We start from the raw sequence: 20,408 nt of genomic DNA, 5'->3' as shown, positions 1-20,408 counted from the left end.
GGTGGCTAGCTCTGGAGACAGCAGCATGACACACACCCCCCACCCACCCACTGTGTGTTCCCTCTTGGCAGGCCTCCTGTATGAAGAGAAAGGAGAGCGGAAGGGGCCTCCCCAGCTGTTCAGATCCATTTGGGACTACATTGACCGCCTGAATAAGAAGACGCCAGTCTTCTTCAATTACATGTATGCTCCTGAGGATGGGGAGGTGAGCTTAAGCCACAGCAACCGGTGAGCAGTTGGATGCTGCTGGCCTCACCCCTCTGGGTTGGTGTCTCCCAGCAGAGGAGCTCAGTGGGGGCAGTAGCTGAATGGCCAGGCACTTCCTGTCACATTCAGTTTGCCTTGAGAACCTTGTCCTCTTGGCCTATATGGCAAACAGTAAGGTTCCGGCTTTGTCCTCAGGTGCTCCGTCCATATAGCAACGTCTCCAACCTCAAAGTCTGGGACTACTACACGCAGGAGACCCTGTCTGAGGGCCCCTCATATGACTGGGAGCTGGTGCAGGGCCAAACAGAGCCCACCGAGGAGGCCGGACAGCAGGACACCAGCACTCCACAGAGCAAGCGCAGGATCATTTGGCCCTGTTATGACAACTGCAGCCGCTTGGAGCCTGATGCCATCTCTCGGCTGCTGGAGGTTAGCAGTCTGTGGTTTGCTTTGCAGAATGCAGTGCCCAGCCGCAGGAAGAGCTTCATAGCTGACCCACATGAGACTAGGCCTCAGGGCTTGCCTATGCAACCACTCCTCTGCCCTCCCTGAGAGGGCAAGTCCAGCATGTCTGCTCTTGACCTTGTGCAGCTTCTGGCCCCCTAATGTGACAAGCTCCACAACAATTTGGGATGGAATGGGTTGGGTTTGGGCAAGAAGCAGAGGAGAACATATACCAGTCTGTAGGAAGAGGCCACCCCACGACTGCTTACAGGTGTTCCTTGACTGAGGGCCTTCCCTCTTTCTCCTTTGCCATCATCTTTCCACTCTTTGTCTTTTTTGGGCTACAAAACTGGCAGGTGGCCTTATGGTCTCCTTTCAGTGCCATGAGTCAGATGATGGGCAGTTATATTAATAGGCAAATTTGTGTATAAACAACTTAGTTTTCTAGAAGCAAAATTGCAAATACACGCAATAACAATGATTATGCTTTGTGGTCAGGACCACAAAATACTTGCGGCCTGTCTGCACTTGAAAACAGATGCAGCTCCCTTCTAGCAGATATTACCATTCAGTTAAAGCTAGTTTCATTGCAGCCACCTTTCTCCCAGATTGGCCAGTTCAGCTCTGTGGGCAAGAATTTTTTTGAAAGATAGGTGCATGGGTGCAACTTGCTATCCCCCCTCTTGTAATGGCAATGTTGCTAGTATCTGACAACGCTGCAGCCTAAACAGGGTTCATTTGCCTAGCATGACATCACCTGGTGACATAGAATCATAGAATCATAGAGTTGGAAGGGGCCATACAGGCCATCTAGTCCAACCCCCTGCTCAACGCAGGATCAGCCCTAAGCATCCTAAAGCATCCAAGAAAAGTGCGTATCCAGCCTTTGCTTGAAGACTGCCATTGAGGAGGAGTTCACCACCTCCTTAGGCAGCCTATTCCACTGCTGAACTACTCTGACTGTGAAATTTTTTTTCCTGATATCTAGCCTATATCGTTGTACTTGAAGTTTAAACCCATTATTGCGTGTCCTCTCCTCTGCAGCCAATGGGAACAGCATTCTGCCCTCCTCCAAATGACAACCTTTCAAATACTTAAAGAGGGCTATCATGTCCCCTCTCAACCTTCTTTTCTCCAGGCTGAACATTCCCAAGTCCCTCAACCTATCTTCATAGGGCTTGGTCCCTTGGCCCCAGACATGCCAGACTGGAAAACTTTTAAATTAGTTCTTTTTTATTTTAGCTGTAGTAAAAAGAAAAAGTCATGGGGATCTAAATATCCAAAGCGCCAGTGCAAAGAACAAAGGGTTACATAGGATGTTATACACCTACTTCATAGGGCTGGTTTAGGTGCCTGGAAGAATACAATAATACCACTCCTCCAATGTTATCTCCAGGACCACCTCCAAAGTCTCCAGGCCAGGCCTGGAGCCCCTGATGTGGCAAGGGCTCACTGGGTCAGCACACACTCCTGAGTTTTCATTAGACAGAGCACATTCCTATGCCTCCCTCCTTCCCCAGGTGCCAGAGGTATCGAGAAGGTTTTGTCCAGGTGACTTTGCAGGTATTTACTGGGGTGGAACAGTTGCACAATTGATTATTGCACAACTGTCTCAGCACTGCCTGTACCAGGGGGACATGCTCCTCAAGGGTCTGTGCATAAATCAGAATATTGATTTATAAACAACCATGCCCTTTGTTCAGTAAAGAATTCAACACATCCCTGATCAAGTTCATGAACATACCCAGGGCCCCATTGACTCCAAAAGAGAGCCAGTTTGGTGTAGTGGTTAGGAGTGCGGACTTCTGATCTGACTTCTGATGCAGCCAGCTGGGTGACCTTGGGCTCGCCACGGCACTGATAAAACTGTTCCGACCGAGCAGTGATATCAGGGTTCTCTCAGCCTCACCCACCCCACAGGGTGTCTGTTGTGGGGAGAGGAAAGGGAAGGTGACCGTAAGCCTCTTCTTCTTCTTGTTCTTCTACTTCTTCTTCTTCTTCAAAACGCATCACCAGGTATTCATATTGACCCACGGGGTTATTAAAGGCCATCTTCCATTAATCCTCCGCTATAATTCTCACTGTATGATATGCCACCTGCAGGTCCAGTTTTTTAAGACCCTCCCCTTCCCCAGTTGCTTATATTAGGGATAAGGGATAAGTGCTCATGTTTGAAATGGCATTTGTTTGCTTGCTTGTTTGTTTGACTTGTTAACCACCGCTCTTGGGCCATCTGGCTTGCAGCGGTTTGCAACAAAAGGATAAAACACAATAAAATCACAGCACCTATAAAACCCCAGCCCTCACCCTGCAACCCAATTTGGCCCAACAGATATAACCCAATCCCAAGTCTCAATAAGTGTGGTCTTGATGTCTAGATGTTACAAATATAGTGATTAGATGTTTTTGGAGGAGAGGCTACATAGATCCTCCCTGCTCTGGCCCCAATGTAATGACTGCCGGAAGAGCTCTGTCTCCCAGGCCCTGCAGAACTGTAGTAGCTCCAACAGGAACCTACGCCCTTCCGGGAGCTTATTCCATTAGGTAGGGGCCAGGACCAGGCAAACCTCAGGTGGGTCGGGGATCACCAACCTGTTAAAATTCACAGAGCCGCCAACCTGTTAGAATTCAAAGAGCGGAAAACTGTGCAAGGGGCATAGGGTTGCATGTGGGGGAGCACAGAATCAAATCCAGCTCACCAGATTAGAAGTCCGCACTCCTAACCACTACACCAAGCTGGGAGAAAATATAACCCCATTTGAAGGGTTGTCCCTCAGGTTCCAGTTCCAGCCAGGTGGCAGGCTAGCAACACATGGTGAAAAATCTCAAATGTTGCCGAGATATAGTTTCAGGGCAACCAGCATGGTCTCCAACCCATGGCCAAGACGGAAATAAAATGCAGCAGCCAGGGTTCTCATGGAAAGCTCATATCCAGTTTGTGTTGAGGTAGCTGTATTGGTTGCAGATCAAATTCAAGGATCTATTTTTTACCTTTAATCACAGAATCATAGAGTTGGAAGGGGCCAAACAGGCCATCTAGCCCAACCCCCTGCTCAACACAGGAGCAGCCCAAAGCATCCTAAAGCATCCAAGAAAAGTGTGTATCCAACCTTTGCTTGAAGACTGCCAGTGAGGGACTGATGGATACATTTCAGTCCTTCAATTTATTGCCTCCCTCCAGTCTGATGAAACACCATTGACAACAACTCTTTGAGTGCGGTTCTCTAACCAATTCCCTATCCACCTAACTATCTGAAAATCCAGATTGCATTCCTTCAATTTACCTAGAAGCGTATCCCCCATCCAGTAGGCATGCTCTTCATTTTTCTGACCCTGCTGTAGAACTTTACACTTATCTTTATTATGCTCTTCCAGGTATGTGGAAGCTTCCCAGCCACACAAAGGGATGCTTGGTTCTTATGGGGAAAAGACAGCTGCAGCCAATACCTGACACTGCATAAAGGGGCTGGGGGTAGAGTTGACTTCTCAGTGCCCTGAAGAACTTGATCTTCTGATAGTCAAAATCATGAATGCAGCAAACCAGCAGGGAGTTGCAAAGCAGTTGCCTGATTTCTATTGGCTTTCATGTGCTGTGTGAGTTCCTGAGCTGACTATGGCATTTTCCACCTTGCAGGAGCTCCAAAATCTCGAAATGGAGCTGGGGCAGGTTCCAGAACGTTGGAAAGACACATGGGACAAAGTGAAGGCTTTCCAGAGGTCAGAGGCCCAGGCAGACGCCAGCAGCAGAGTAAGGAGTCTAGAGTTGGGAGGACTCCGGGCGGGGGCTGGCCAGTGGCTGCCTTCCCCACATGTGTGATGTCCATTCTTCACTCCCAGGCGGCAGCTGGATCCTTGCTAATGGTCTCTAGTCTGCCACATCAGCGGCGCTCCCTGGGCGTCTACCTGCAAGAGAGTGGCGTCAGTTCCACCATCAACCTCAGCTTGGACAGTGATACCAGCAGCACGTCCACCCCATCCAGTGGGAAGCAGGGAGGGCGCAGAAGCACCAGCACCCTGTACAGCCAGTTCCAGACAGCAGAAAGCGAGAACCGGTACAGGCAAAGCTCCCTTCAGGGCAGATTTGGTCAGGGCTTGCTGTGCTTGTCAAGAATCGGCTGCCTTCCAGTGACCGTTCCACACTAAACCTTCCTTGCCTTCTGCAGGTCATATGAGGGAACGCTGTACAAAAAAGGAGCCTTCATGAAACCATGGAAGCCACGGTGGTTTGTGCTGGATAAAACCAAGCACCAGGTGGGAGAGACTGGGGGATGGGGGCAGGGACATGTGGGGGGACAAAAGCAGGGAGTTTCACAATCTTTCTCTTGCAGCTGCGGTACTATGACAGCCATCGGGACACCGAGTGCAAAGGCGTCATTGACCTAGCGGAGGTGGAGTCTATCATGCCAGGCACCCCCACTATGGGAGCTCCAAAAATGGTGGATGAAAAGGCCTTCTTTGATGTGAGTCTTTATGGGTTGCCACTCCTGCTTTGGTTAGGGAACGGCCTGTGCTCAGTGGAGATGAGAGGGTGACAGCAGAAGAGGAGGAGCGCTGCTGGATCAGGCCAGCAAGCCACCTAGTTCAGCATACTGTTCCCTGCAGTAGTTGCCCAGAAGATCCACAGCACCAGTAGCCACTGGTTTTCGTGTCTGCCCTCTCCAAGCATGTAGACAGAAATGGACAGGCTGCTGACAGGTGCCATTCAGCCGCTAAGGCCAGGGAAGACAGATGTTTCCTTCCTTCATCAGCATGTCTGATTCTCTGGTAGAAAGGATCTGAACTGAGAGCTATCCCCATGTCCCATGGCTGTAAGCACCATAGCTTAGTAATACGTTGTGTGAAAGAAGCCTTCTGTTCGGACTCTCCTGTGCTTCATCCCAATTGAGAATAATTTATTAACAAATAAATTCGCTCCAGATCTGTTGGAGGCCTCTCATGAACTATGGAAGGGAACCTGCTTTAAGATACTGTCTGGTAGAGAAAAGCAAGATATAAAAACCAAAGCCGTAGATGGATTGCTTGAGCAGAGTCGCCTGAAACTCAACTAATCCAAGACTGAGGTCCTGTGACTGGGTAGGAATGGGACAGATTACCACACCCCAGGCCAGGAATCTGGAAGTGACCTTGGATGCCTTGCTGACCATGGAGGCACAGGTCAAGAAAGTAGCCCTCCAGGCATTTTCCACCTTTCTAAGGCAATACTACTAGTGCCCTATCTGTCCTCTGAGCACCTGGCCATGGTGATCCATGCAACAGTCACCTCCAGAATAGACTTCTGTAACTCATTCTATGTGGGCGCTTGTCCCGGACCCAGAAATTGCAGGTGGTGCAGAATGCAGCTGCTAGGGTCCTCACAGGAACATCTTAGAGGGCCCATATCCATCCTGTGCTGAGGCAGCTGCACTGGTTACCAGTTGTGGCCCAGATCCGGTTCAAGGTTCTGGTTTTGACCTTTAAGGCCCTTTGCTGTCTGGGACTCATGTATCTAAGGGACCATTTGTCACCCTATGCCCCCCACAGGGCCTTGTGCTTGACCTCAACCAGGGCCAGAGCCTTTTCGGCCCTTGACACTGTCTAGTGGAATGAGCTCCTGGGAGAGCTACAGGAGCTGTTGGCTTTCCACAAGGTCTATGGTTGAGGCCCATCTAGGAGGAAGATCTGGTGCCCCCCCCACTCTTAGAAGTATGCCACCCTTTGACCATCTTGAGTGTTGATTGCTGACATCGCCCTCTGCTGCCCATTGGCAGGTGTCCCGTTATGGGAAAGGATTTTTTTCCCACCATGCTAAGGTTTTGTATTATTCTATTTTGTTTTAAAGGGGTTTTATTGTTATGGGAATTCTATGTTATCACCCGCCATGAGCTGGCGTGCCGTGGCGGATAATAATAATAATAATAATTGGTTCTTATATGCTGCTTTTCTGTACCTGAAGGAGTCTCAAAGTGGGTTCCATTCGCCTTCCCTTCCTCTCTCCACAAGAGCCACCCTGGGAGGGAGGTGAGGCTGAGAGAGCCCCGATATTACTGAAGAAGTTGGTCCTTATATGCCACTTTTCTCTACCCAAAGGAGTCTCAAAGTCTTCCCATTCCTCTCCCCACAATAGACACCCTGTGAAGTGGGTGAGGCTGAGAGAGCACTGATATCACAGCTCGGTCAGAACAGAAGAAGCGTTGTTTCTTATATGCCACTTTTCTCTACCCAAAGGAGTCTCCAAGCAGCTAACTATCGCTTTCCCTTTCCTCTCGCACAACAAGACCCCCTGTGAAGTGGGTGAGGCTGCAAGAGCCCTGATATTACTGCTCAGTCAGAACATGCTGTGACTGACCCAGGGTCACCCAGCTGGTTGCACGTGGGAGAGCGTGGAATCAAACTCAGCTCACCAAATTAGAAGTCTGCACTCCTAACCACTACATATTTCTTTGTGCCCAGGCTTTTAAAGGGAGGGTTCCCTTTTTTGAGCTGTTCTGTTTCTCACCTGAGGCCTTTTAGGCTGCTGCATGCTGTTTTACACCCTGATCAGGCTTCCATGACTTTACTGTTGACCATTCTTGTATGACATCTTCCTTCCTTCTCCGCAGCTGAAGACAACAAAGCGTGTTTACAATTTCTGTGCCCAGGATGTGCAGCTGGCCCAGCAGTGGATTGACCGCATCCAGAGCTGCTTGTCTGATGCCTGAGCTTGCCTTGTTGTTGCCCACCTAGGTCTCAGCGAGTGATAGGGTCCAGACAAGGTCAATGGAGGGTTATGTAGGAAGGAGACACCCCTCTTTACGGTCACGGGCTGCTATTCCTCTGTGCAGAGTCAGTCTGTTACACCAGCATCAGAATAGACTGGGGGAGTAAAGCAGCAGAAAGTGCAAGTAGGGGGAGACTCCACCCCTCCAGCACTGCCCTAGAGAGTTCAGCTTCCACGCTTCTGAGGGGGAAGCATGGTAAGGAGACCCTTCTCTTGCCTCCTGTAGCTCGCTGGCTTGTTCGCCAAGAGGGCCTGCTGCTAAGGCAGGGAAATAGGACCAGGCCACGTATACAGCCATTGTGCTGCTGCAGAGGGAAGCAGAGATGGCAGCCAGAACAGTATTAGAGCCCTCAAGCCCTTGGGCCTCGTCCTCAGCTACGCCAAGCCCAAGGTCGCCAATTCCTGGCCTTGGTTATCAGGAGAGGCAACTGCCCTTGCCGGAGCATGAACGGGGTGTGGGCTGACTGAAATACTTGCATCATCTGCTACTGGTTAGCTGAAAATGGGTCTGGGGGTGGGGCAGGCATTGCCAGCCTTGGGTTGGCCTAGGCCTCAAAAGACACTGGAGCCTCCATTGTCATCCCTGTGGGCAGGTGCCTGTCTCTCTGAAGTCCTGCTGGCCACTTCATGCAGCTGGTGACCCTTTCTCCGCCTTCCCTGTATAATATAATCCCATCCCAATGTCAATCATGTGGATACCTCTCCTCATGGATTGTTGATCTCCCTTCCTTCCTTCCTTCCTCTACGTGGGTTGTGGTCCAGCTTGGCAGGCAGTACGATCTCCCCTTTCACAGGAATGTTTTATTCACAGCCCCAAAACCTTGTACAAACTCTTCTGCCTAGGCCCCCCCTGCCCCCTTTCCCTACTTTTTACATTTGTACAATAAAGGCTAAAGCGAGGTGGTGCAGGCTGCTGTGAATTGGAGGGTTTTGTAACTTACCTGAGCAGTTGTAGATTATTGACGTTTCTGTACATTCTGTCAAACCTACAGAGTCCTTGTATTGTATTGTGCCTAGAGGAAAAATATATGAAGAGGAAAAAAAACTTAATTGAATTTAATAATAAAAAATAAATACCATGTCTGGTCAAGTGTGACTCTCTTTGTCTTCTAGCCTGATTCTGCCCAGAGATCCTCTGCCCAGCCTCAGAGCCATACCATGACATAGTCCTGGGGAAGGTGGGTGCGGGTGGCTGGCGTTAGTAGACTGAGCACAACCTTCTTTTTCAGTGGGAGAAGTCCACCAAGACTGGTTAGGTCATGCCTCCACTTGCACCACGCAAGGCTATGCAAATTAGTATGCCTTTCTGGGACCGAGGTAGACTGACTCCTCTAGTACAAGGAGCCCTGCAGCTCTAGCAGGAGCTTTGTTGTGAAACTCCATGATTCTGCAGACTGGTGGATGTTTAGGTTTGGAAAAATGGAAGTTCTCCACTGAAGTAGAAGTCTACTTCTCTATTCCCAAGCTTTCCTGCCTGTCAAGATCATCAGGTAACCTGATTTTGTCTTCTGCTGTGTCTGCTACCCCTCCCAGTTTGATATCATCCCTTCTATTCCTTCATCCAAATCATTTATGAGTATGTTGAACAACACAGGGCCCAGGGCAGATCCCTGAAGCACTCCAGTCATCTCTCCAAAAAGATAATGAACCATTTACAAGTACCCCTTGGGTGCAATCTGTAAACAAGTTCTCAATCCATGGAGCAGAAATAGAATCCATACCACATTTCACCAACTTGTCAATAAAAATATAATGTGGAACTTTATCAAAAGCCTTACTGAAATCAAGGTAAACTATGTCCACAGCATTCCCCTGATCTGAGAATGCTGGTCAGTGCTCCCTTGCTGGCTCAGCCAAAGGTGATGTTTCTTGGCACCTTGGTGATGGCAATTGTCAATGCCAAGTTGATGGAAATTGTCAGTGCCCTCCAGGGTAGCTAAGGGATGAAAAGACATCTATTCTGGGTCTTTTGTTGTTCCATATAAATTTGTTAATGATGCTTTGCCACTTAGTTAAGATTTTATCTTTTATTTCCATTGGGATAACCTAAAATAAAAAAAAAAATTGGTAGCACATTCATTTTAATTGTTGCCCTACATGCCGATCAAGAAATATTTAGCTTAGAGTGGTCTCTAAAACTGAGAGCCAGTTTGTGTAGTGGTTAGCAGTGCGGACTTCTAATCTGGCATGCCGGGTTCGATTCTGCACTCCCCCACATACACGGCACTGATAAAATTGTTCTGACCGAGCAGTGATATCAGGGCTCTGTAAGCCGCCTTCTTTGGGTAGAGAAAAGTGGCATATAAGAACCAACTCTCCTTCTTCTTCTATTGACAAAGCTGAAGGCTGATGTTATATCAGTAGAGTTTATACCACAAGTTTGAATTGGATGAATATTGAAATACTGGAAACTTGCTACGATAAGTTTCACAATGTATTTATTTATTCGATTTGTATGACTGCTGCTCTCGGAAATCGGCTCACTGCGGTTTACAATATTTCAATACGAATCAGTGCATTAAAATACATTAAATACATTAAAACTATTAAAATGGTTAGGGTTAGAGCATATCTACAGTGGAAAGCATCTGGGTGAAAATAAGCGAGGGGAAAACAAACAGTGTGGTGGTTGGTGTCTGCTACCGACCGCCTGACCAACAAGAGGATGTGGATGCTGCACTTTGTGAGCAGCTTGAGAAAATATCCAAGCGGCAGGACCTTGTCATCATGGGTGACTTCAATTTCCCAGATGTGTGCTGGGAAACAAACTCTGCGAAGCGACCTCAGTCATGCAACTTTCTGACCTGCCTGGCTGACAATTTCATTTATCAAATGGTAGATGAACCCACAAGAGGTTCAGCCATACTGGACTTAATACTGACCAACAGGCAAGAGTTGGTGGATGAGGTGAAGGAGGTGGGGACCCTAAGGGGAAGTGACCATGTCCTCAGAATTCCTTTTGAGATGGGGAGCCAAGGAAGCTTGTAGCCAGACGCAAATGTTGGATTTTCGTAGGGCAAACTTTAATAAACTCAGAGACATGATGAGTGTCATACCATGGACGAGAATGCTGGAGGGGAAGGGAGCATGTGAAGGGTGGGCGCTACTCAAACAAGAGCTATTGCATGCTCGGAGAACGACTGAAGATGGCGCCGTGCTAGCCCAGTCTGTGCCGAGGTCTTGAGCCAAGCAGAGGGTCAGTAGCAAATGCACCTGGCAGACTGAGCAGGTATGCAAACCTCGCTCGACGGTCGCCCCAGGAACTGGGAACGGCATCCTGAGGGTCCTACAGATCCGCGGAGACTGAGTTCTCTGGATCTCCGCTGCATGTGCTCAAGGTCAGTGGTCCCCAACCTTTTTATCACTGGGGACCACTCAATGCCGGGGACCACTCACCGAGGACCACTCAATGCCTTTTACTGATGCCCGGTGGGGGGGGTAGTTTACTCCTCTACTCTCAACCACTGCCCTAGCGCTCTCTGATTGCTATGGTAATGTTTAAACATCCCTTCAAAACATGCCACAACAATGAAGTGTGTTGTAAAGGGCTGGGGGAGGGGGGAGGAAATAAAGGGCCGGGGGGGGAGAGAAGGCATCCTTCAGGGCTACCTCCAATTAGTCGAAGGATCACATGTGGTCCGCAGCCCACAGGTTGGGGGTCGCTGCTCAAGGTCATGATGGTGTCCTTGTCGTAAATAACCTTCTAAACCTGAAACGACCAGCTGATCCTGCATTCTTCCCAGATTATCTCTTACCAGACTGACAGGAGCCGGAGTCTGCGAAAGTAAAGATTGTGAGTTTTCTGTTTGTTTTCTCACCAGCCCTCCTCCCCCTTTGCTGTCTTCCAGTCCTCCAGGACATCTCCAGTCCTTAAAGAGGTTCCAAAGATGATGGACAACGGCTGTGCAAATTCTCTGGAAAGTTCTTTGAATTCTCTCGGGTGCATTTCATCCGGACCAGGGGATTTGAACTCATCCAGTGCAGCTAAATGCCTCTCGACAACCTCTCTATCTATGTTAATCTGCCACCCAGACACTATCCTTTGGCTACGGCCATCTCTAGATGTGCCTAAACACTTCGACCTGTGGGAAAAAACAGATGTAAAATAGGCACTAAGACTTTCTGCTTTCTCTGCATCTTCCGTTAGAGTTTGTCCATCCGCACCCAAAAGTGGGCCTATTGCCTCCTTTACTTTACGTTTGCTCCTCACATAACTGAAAAATCTTTTCTTGTTACAATGGACTTCCCTGGCCAATCTTAGCTCACTCTCAGCTTTGGCCTTTCTGATGATTGATCTACAGTGCCTAGTAACCTGTAGGTACTCTTCTTTAGAGCTCTGTCCTTCCCTCCATTTCCTGAACATTTTCCTTTTCTTTCTTAGTTCCTCTTGAAGTTCTCTGTTCATCCAAATAGGCTTCTTAGAGCTCCTGCAGTGTTTTTGTCTTTCTGGGATAGTCATTGATTGAGCATGCAATAGCTCTTCTTTGAGTAGCGCCCACCCTTCACATGCTCCCTTCCCTTCCAGCATTCTCGTCCATGGTATGACACTCATCATGTCTCTGAGTTTATTAAAGTTTGCCCTACGAATATCCAACATCCGCGTCTGGCTACAAGCTTCCTTGGCTCCCCATCTCAAAAGGAATTCTATGAGGACATGGTCACTTCCCCCTAGGGTCCCCACCTCCTTCACCTCATCCACCAACTCTTGCCTGTTGGTCAGTATTAAGTCCAGTATGGCTGAACCTCTTGTGGGTTCATCTACCATTTGATAAATGAAATTGTCAGCCAGGCAGGTCAGAAAGTTGCATGACTGAGGACGCTTCGCAGAGTTTGTTTCCCAGCACACATCTGGGAAATTGAAGTCACCCATGATGACAAGGTCCTGCTGCTTGGATATTTTCTCCAGCTACTCACAAAGTGCAGCATCCACATCCTCTTGTTGGTCAGGCGGTCGGTAGCAGACACCAACCACCACACTGTTTGTTTTCCCCTCGCTTATTTTCACCCAGATGCTTTCCACTGTAGATATGCTCTCCTTCACTAGAATTTCCTGACAGGTAAGCCCTTTCCTCACATACAGTGCCACTCCTCCACCTCTTCGATCTATTCTGTTTTTTCTGAACATTTCATATCCATCCACCGTTACATTCCAGTCATGAGAATCATTCCACCAAGTTTCTGTGATGCCTACTAGATCATACCTTTCCATCAGCATGAGAAGTCCCAGCTCTTCCTTTTTATTGCCCATGCTTCGGGCGTTAGTATAAAGACATCTGAATCCTTTTACTTTTGGATTTTCTTTAGACCGTCTTTCTGTCATAGCACTTTCCATCTTGAGTAATTGGTGGTGGGTATTTAAGAGGGTGATGGGAAGAGAACTGGTTTCAATGGTTTTTTAATCTATGTTTTATTGTAATCCGCTCCACACCCGCTTGCATAGAGGGGTGGTATAATAATTAATTAATTAAATAAATAAATATTTAATAATATATTATTTAATTTATTCCCCACCTTTCTACAATGGGGATTCATTGGTCTCCTCCACATTAGCTTTGCAACAAGTCTTATGCTGGACAGGCTGAGGGCAACACTGGTGACAGGTCACTGAGCAAGATTCACAGGCAGAGCAGAGATTTGAATCTGAGTCTTCCAGAGTCATTGTCTCATGCAATACTGATGTTCATGGGGTGGCTGCTGTTGAACGGTAATGAGCACCAGGGCTTGGGTGATTCATACAAGTCAGGCAGTCCCAAACTGCTTGGTGGTCACTGCCATAACTGACTCTAAAGAGGCCTCCCTTCAAGACCAAAACAGTCTTGCAAGGTGCCCTTTACTGACAGAAAACAGTGACAGTCTGTTTCCTCCAATCTCGCACAAGGCCAAACTGTTCCTCTGGCAGTCCATTGACAGAGCAGAGAAGCGGCCTGCTGGTATTGGGACTCACAAGTTTCCTGGTGCTAAACATTGAGATTCCCTCCAGTCACCAGGGCTAGTAGCCACTTACAGGCCTCTTCTCCATGAATCTTTTTTTATCTGTCTCCATTAATCCTCTTCTCATGCTATGCCATGGCCATCACTACATGCTCTGGCAGCAAATTCCACATTTTACTTCTTTAAAATATTTATTAGCAGTCTTTTTCTGGAGCTCAAGGTAGTTCACAATATCAATAAAATACATACAATGGATTAGATTTTTTAAAAGCATAAAACCAAAATTTTAAACCACAATTTTGGACTGCTTTAATCAAATGCTCTTAAATAAAGCAGTATTCAGCTGCCTCCTAGAGATGAAAAGCATGGGGGGGGGGGGTCCAGGCACATCTCCTTGGGAAGGCCTCTCTTCTGAGCCTCCCAATCAGCTGAGTGATGGAAATGTTAGAATCTCTCCCCAATACCTTAATTCCTGGGCAGGAATAAAGGGGAGGTGACAGTCCTTCAGATACACTTGTCCCAAGCCATGGTGAGGCTTCAAAGGGCAAAAACAACACCTTGAGTTCGGCTCAGGAGCAGATCAGTAGGCAGCATAATTGAGCAGATCAGCAGCCAGCATAATTGAGTTCCCATTAGCCGTCCCCAACCAGAAATCTGACTGAGTTTCCTCCATTCACTGTAGCTCCTATTCAGGAGTGACCAAAAATAAGTACAATTAAATAGTCCAGCCCAGATGTAACTAAATCTCAGATCATTGCATCTAGATTTCAGTGGCCCAGTGCACCCCTTTTGCAGATCACTAGTTGTGTAAAGATTTCCTTTTAGAGATACTAATCCCTAAAGGTTACTTAAAATTGGTGGTATATCATTGCCCACTCGAAACCATGAGAAAGTACTTGAAAGAACTTGAGACACAAAGGGAAATAAGGGAGGTGACAATACTGAATGTTTGGTGATTCTGTGTGACTTCAACTACTGTCGCATTGCTGGCCAAGTCATGTCATTAGAAACAAAGTTTCTAATTATTTATTCATGTAATTCATATATGGCCCCTCACTGTGATGTCTCGGGGGGTGGTATAAAGGTCATAAAGGTGTATCCATTAGAGCAATTGGTCAGGGAGCTGATTTGCAATGTAACAACTTGACTTGGTTCTCAGTGGAGCTCAGGCCTGGTGCAAGATGTAGGTGGGGTTACACCGATAGGACATTGTTAACAAAGTTCCTCCAAATTCCAAAACAATATCAAAAAGAGGATTGTCACACTGATTTTAATAAAGGGGACTAGAGGGGATCCAAAAAATTATAGGTTAGCTAGCTTACCAACTGTTCTGAATAAGTTAGTAGAAACTGTAATTAGGCATAGAAATTAAAAGCACAGATACAAAGCCTGTTCAAGGAAAACAAGCAGGGTGTCAGCAAATGGAAACGCTGCCTCACCAACCTGTTGGAATGCTCTGAGCAAGTTAAGACGTCTGTGGGTAAGTGTGATCTAGGAGGGACTATACACTGGAATCCCAGGCAGTTTTTGATAAGATTCCTCACCAAGGAGCCCTGAATGAGCTTAACAATCATGGAATTAGAGGGCAAGACCTTTGAATGGAGTGAGATGGTGGCGATGATCAGTTTGTTAATAATACAAAATATTAAGGAATGCAAGACAAAGTCCATTGCATTCAAGGGCACTAGATTGGAGGGGTGGGATGGAAGAACCCTGTGGATGGCCTCTCCCTCCCCCCAGGACCTGGAACGGCTGGAGGCTGGAGGCCCCCGGGCAGGGAACTCCAGCAGGAGCAGCTCTCACACAGCAGGGATCTGCAGCCTTTGAGCCTTGGAGGAAGGAAGAGGGGGTAGTCAGGGGTGGGGGACAGAAGTCAACTGGCTGGCTGCTGGACAGACAGGCAAGCCGGTTGGAGGCAGCGGCACTCAAGGGCCTTACCAGATGTGAAAAGAAAATATTTAAAATGCTTTGATGGGTTCTGAACTGGCCAAGATCAAGACTGGAAGTGACCTTGCACTTGCCCTGGATGGCTCGCGCAGTGGCAGCAACAGCATCCGTGAAACAAGCAACCTAAATCCTTAAGAAAGGGGCTGAGAATAAAACAATACTGGATTCTTCTATAGTAGTGCAGTCTCATTTGAACTACCTTGTGCAGTTAAATCACTGTATCTCAAAAAGCATATTGTAGAGATGTAAAAGACAGAAGCGGGCAACCAAAAGGGCTGGGAGAAATTTCCTATGAAGGAAAGCTTAGGGTCTGAGTTGGACATATTTATGAAACTATGCAGGGAGAGGAACAAGGATGGAAGTACATGGTCCATCCTCTAAAAAAAAAAAAAAGAACCCTACCTGGCTGCACTCTCATCCCTACACCGGGCAGGCTGTCAGGAGGAATCAGAACCACCCAGAGCTGGAAGATACCCCCCAAGAGCCATCCAGTCCAGCCCTTCATCTTCACAGGGACATAAAAACCACACCCTCTTCACAGGGGCTCATCCAATCATATTTAAAAACCTCCAATGTAGGAGACTCTGCCACCATTGCAAGGCTACATATTCCCTCACCATGATAAAATGTTATTTTTAAAGCAGAACCTCCTCATAATTTGAACCCACTGCTTCTCGTCCTTGTTCCTAAAACTGCAGAAAACAAGTTGGCCCCCTCTTCAATATGTATTACCCCTTGTAACCCTCTTCTCCGTGCCACACGTACCCCACTCTCTCAGCCTCTTCTCATAGGCCTGGATCCCAGCCCCTTAACCTTCCACCTCACCCTTATCTGAACATGTTCCAACTTGTCAGTATCCGTCTTGAACTGTGGTGCCCAGAACTGGACACACTATTCCAAAGGAGGTCTAACCAATACAGAATAGAGTGGTATTTTAACTTCCCTTGCTCTAGATTCTATGCTCCTAGCAACACAGACTCCCCCCTCCCTCCAGATATATTTGTCAGATGTTTAGAGGCAGTGGCTGGATGGTTAGGGCAGAGTCACTTGAAACTCAAACCCTTCAAAACGGAGCTCCTCTGGCTGGGCAGAAGGGGGCAGGATCAGGAAGAGCGTCTCCCATGCTGGATGGTGTGCAATTAACACCGGCACCAGAAGCCAGGAACTTGAGTGTGACCTTTGATGAGTGTGACCCTTTCCATGGAGGCTGAGGTCATGAACATAGCCCGAACAGCGTTCTTTCATCTGCACCAAGCGCTGCTACTAGCGCCCTACGTGCCCTCCGAACACTTGGCGACAGTAATCCATGCAACTGTCACTTCCAGACTAGACTATTGTAACTTGCTCTATGCGGGCCTACCCTTGGCTCTGACCTGGAAATTGAAGCTGGTACAAAACGCGGCTGCAAAGGTCCTCAGTGGAACATCGTGGAGAGCCCATATTCAGCCTGTGCTATGCCATCTGCACTGGTTACCAGTCTGCTTCCGGATCAAGTTTAAGTTTTTGGTTTTAATCTTTAAGGCTATGAGCAGCCTGGGTCCTGCTTATCTGCAGGACCGCTTATCTGCTTACGCCCCCCGCAGGGCTCTTCACTCTGCGGGTATGAATTTACTAGTGGTCCTGAGCTCCCAGGACAAACGGCTGGCCTCAACCAGGGCCAGGGCTTTTTTGGCCCTGGCCCTACCCTGTTAGAATTAACTCCCGGAAGAGCTGCAGGCCCTGTGGGATTTGTCAGCTTTCAGCAGGGCCTGCAAGATGGAGCTCTTCCACCAGGCTTATGGTTGGGGCCAGAGCAGCTCCGGCACTGTCAGCTGTGGATCTCTAGCTGAAACCAACTAAGTCTCTTGTTCCCAGATAGAGAGTAATAGACCTTTGCTGGACGGGGGGGGGGGGGGGGAGTGGGTGATATATTTATTATCCACCATCTTGATATTGTGTTTTAATTACGTTTTAATGGGATTTTGTTGTATTCATGAATCTTTGTAAACCACCATGAGACATTTGAGAGCGGTGGTATATAAATATAAATAAATATTACATTGGGCTTCTTATCTGCCATGTCACATTATTGGCTCAGATTGAACATTGTCTACCAGAACTCCCAAGTCCCTTTCACGTGTCCTACTATCAAGGAGAGCAAGCTGACTGCAGATGAGACACAGAAAGTGCAGGCACCATGGCAGGCCCATAGGAAAAGATCAGCTGCCTACAGCGGAGTGTTAATGATTTCAGCTTCCCCATCTCCATTACCAGTTTGTTCTCTCCAGAGAGCCTTGGCAGACCTCATTCTCATGCTGAGGAGAGGACGGGAAGGCATAGACCTTCCTCCTCATACCATACATGCAAGGGTTGACAAAGTTTCCACTGAGGTGGGGAGAAAATCTTACATGCACAAAAGTAATCTGGCAAGTTATTTAAGGTGATTTAATATTAGTAGTTTTGGTGTTGTGTGGTCTTGGTGAGAAAGTTACACAGAACTCACAGTTGACAACTCTGGAACATTTGGTTGATAGTAAATATAAATGTGGCATTAGAATCCTAGAGTGGGAAAGGGCAATCCAGTCCATCTAGTTCAACCCTCTGCTCAAGGCAGGATCAGCCTCCAGCATGCAGGATAAGGATCTGTCCAGCCGCTGCTTGAAGACAGCCAGTGGGGAGAACACCTCACCTCCTTAGGCAGCGCATTTCACTGCTAAATCACAGACTTTGAAGGGAATTCCACGGTCATCTAGTCCAACTCCCTGCACAATGCAGGAACTCACAACTACCTGCCCACCCACAGTGACCTCAATTTCACACCCAAGTGATCCCCCCACCAAAACACAAAAATCTCCCAAATCCAGGCTGGATTCACTTCACTTCAAGAAGGATGTAGATAAAATTGAAAGGGTACAGAGGAGAGCGACGAAGATGATCTGGGGCCAAGGGACCAAGCCCCATGAAGACAGGCTGAGGGACTTGGGAATATTCAGCCTGGAGAAAGGGAGGTTGAGAGGGGACATGATAGCCCTCTTTAAGTATTTGAAAGGTTGTCACTTGGAGGAGGGCAGGATGCTGTTTCCGTTGGCTGCAGAGGAGAGGACATGCATTAATGGGTTTAAACTACAAGTACAACGATATAGGCTAGATATCAGGACAAAATTTTTCACAGTCAGAGTACTTCAGCAGTGGAATAGGCTGCCTAAGGAGGGGTGAGTTCCCCCACTGGCAGTCTTTAAGCAAAGGTTGGATACACACTTTTCTTGGATGCTTTGGGCTGATCCTGTGTTGAGCAGGGGGTTGGACTAGATGGCCTGTATGGCCCCTTCCAACTCTATGATTCTATGAAATTCACCTACCATCTGACAGTGGCAATCAGCAATTCCCTGGGGTCACAAGAGGCAAACCCTGGCTCATCCCTTCCTGCCCACCCACTCACCATCTGCCAAAGTCCATGAAATCAGCATTTCTGTCAGATGACTATCAAGCCCAGTGGTTCTCAACCTCCCTAATGCTGCGACCCTTTAATACCATTCCTCATGTTGTGGTCACCGCCAACCATAAAATTATCCAAGTGTTCTTTCTTTCACAAAAATTAAGCTGAAACTGACCAATGATCCATTGTTCATGATAGTATATCAATTGTTTTTTCTCAGTTCAGTTCTGCCTCTTGTCCCACCATGCCCATCTTGCTCTTTTCCGCTGCTCCAGACAGACGAACACTCTATCTACCCCGGCCAAGCTGCTTGCCCTGTGAAAGGGTCGTTTGACCCCTAAAGGGGTCCCAACCCCCAGGTTGAGAACCATTGATCTAGCCTCTGCTTAAAAATTTCAAAAAATGAGAACCCACCACTTCCTGAGGAACCATGTTCCACTGAGGAACCGCTCTCAGGAACTTCTTCCAGATGTTTAGCCAAATAAGGTCCAACCAGAGCAGAGTAAAGCAGCAACATCACCTCATATGATCTGGACACTGTACTTCTTTTAATACAGCGCAAAATCCCATTTGCCTTTTTAATCACCAAGTCTGGCTCATATTCAGTGCATGTTCAGACCAAGCCCTATGAAGGTAGGTTGAGGGACTTGGGAATGTTCAGCCTGGAGAAAAGGAGGTTGAGAGGGGACATGATAGCCCTCCCTCTTTAAGTATTTGAAAGGTGGTCGCTTGGAGGAGGGCAGGATGCTGTTTCTGCTGGCTGCAGAGGAGAGGACACGCAGTAATGGGTTTAAACTTCAAGTACAACGATATAATGAGCCTCTTGTGGCGCAGAGTGGTAAGGCAGCTGTCTGAAAGCTTTGCCCATGAGGCTGGGAGTTCGATCCCAGCAGCCGGCTCAAGGTTGACTCAGCCTTCCATCCTTCCGAGGTCGGTAAAATGAGGACCCAGCTTGCATGCTGGGGGGTAAACGGTAATGACTGGGGAAGGCACTGGCAAACCACCCCGTATTGAGTCTGCCATGAAAACGCTGGAGGGCGTCACCCCAAGGGTCAGACATGACTCGGTGCTTGCACAGGGGATACCTTTACCTTTACCTTACAACGATATAGGCTAGATATCAGGAAAAAAAATGTTCACAGTCAGAGTAGTTCAGCAGTGGAATAGGCTGCCTAAGGACGTGGGGTGAGCTCCCCGTCACTGGCAGTCTTCAAGCAAAGGTTGGATACACACTTTTCTTGGATGCTTTAGGACAGTGGTCCCCAACCTTTTTATCACTGGGGACCGATCAACGATTGACAATTTTACTGAGGCCGGGGGGGGGGGTAGTCTTTTGCCGAGGGACATCACCGCCTGAGCCCCTGCTCCACTTGCTTTCCCGCCAATACCCCTGAATTCCCGCTGCCCACTGGGGGTACTGCCAGCAGCAGCTGTGCAATGCCAAGCTGAGGGGGAGCCCCAACCATGGCGGCCGCTGGAGAGCACCAAAGGTGAGCCGGCAGCAGATTGGCAGGGCAGCCCCCAAGGCAGCAGCCGGGGAGGAGGAGCCGCAGCCCGGTACCGACTGATCCACAGATCGGGGGTTGGGGACCACTGCTTTAGGATGCTGTGGGCTGATCCTGCGTTGAGCCGGGGGTTGGACTAGATGGCCTGTATGGCCCCTTCCAACTCTTATGATTCTGTCTACTAAGACCCCAAGATCCTTTTCGCACATACTACTGCCAAGAC

The 20,408-nt window shown here is 48.1% G+C and overlaps 1 protein-coding gene across 14 annotated transcripts in view; it reads left to right on the top strand.

Moving 5' to 3' along the window:
- The window catches only part of SBF1 (SET binding factor 1), an 84,112-nt gene extending 75,635 nt beyond the window's left edge, over positions 1–8,477 (top strand). For all 14 annotated transcript variants that reach the window (XM_077340645.1, XM_077340643.1, XM_077340642.1 and 11 more), the window contains 7 exons: positions 72–205; positions 403–636; positions 4,286–4,399; positions 4,489–4,703; positions 4,815–4,902; positions 4,980–5,111; positions 7,230–8,477. In XM_077340645.1, the coding sequence (XP_077196760.1) occupies positions 72–205; positions 403–636; positions 4,286–4,399; positions 4,489–4,703; positions 4,815–4,902; positions 4,980–5,111; positions 7,230–7,328 (1,016 nt within the window). In that variant the 3' untranslated portion in view covers positions 7,329–8,477. The remainder of the gene's footprint in view (positions 1–71; positions 206–402; positions 637–4,285; positions 4,400–4,488; positions 4,704–4,814; positions 4,903–4,979; positions 5,112–7,229) is intronic.
- The last annotated feature ends 11,931 nt before the right edge of the window (positions 8,478–20,408 follow it).

This window comes from Paroedura picta, chromosome 5, assembly GCF_049243985.1.
Source record: "Paroedura picta isolate Pp20150507F chromosome 5, Ppicta_v3.0, whole genome shotgun sequence".
Lineage (NCBI taxonomy): Eukaryota > Metazoa > Chordata > Lepidosauria > Squamata > Gekkonidae > Paroedura > Paroedura picta.
The sequence above is the reverse complement of the archived record's forward strand: the minus strand, read 5'-3'. Positions and strand labels throughout refer to the sequence as shown.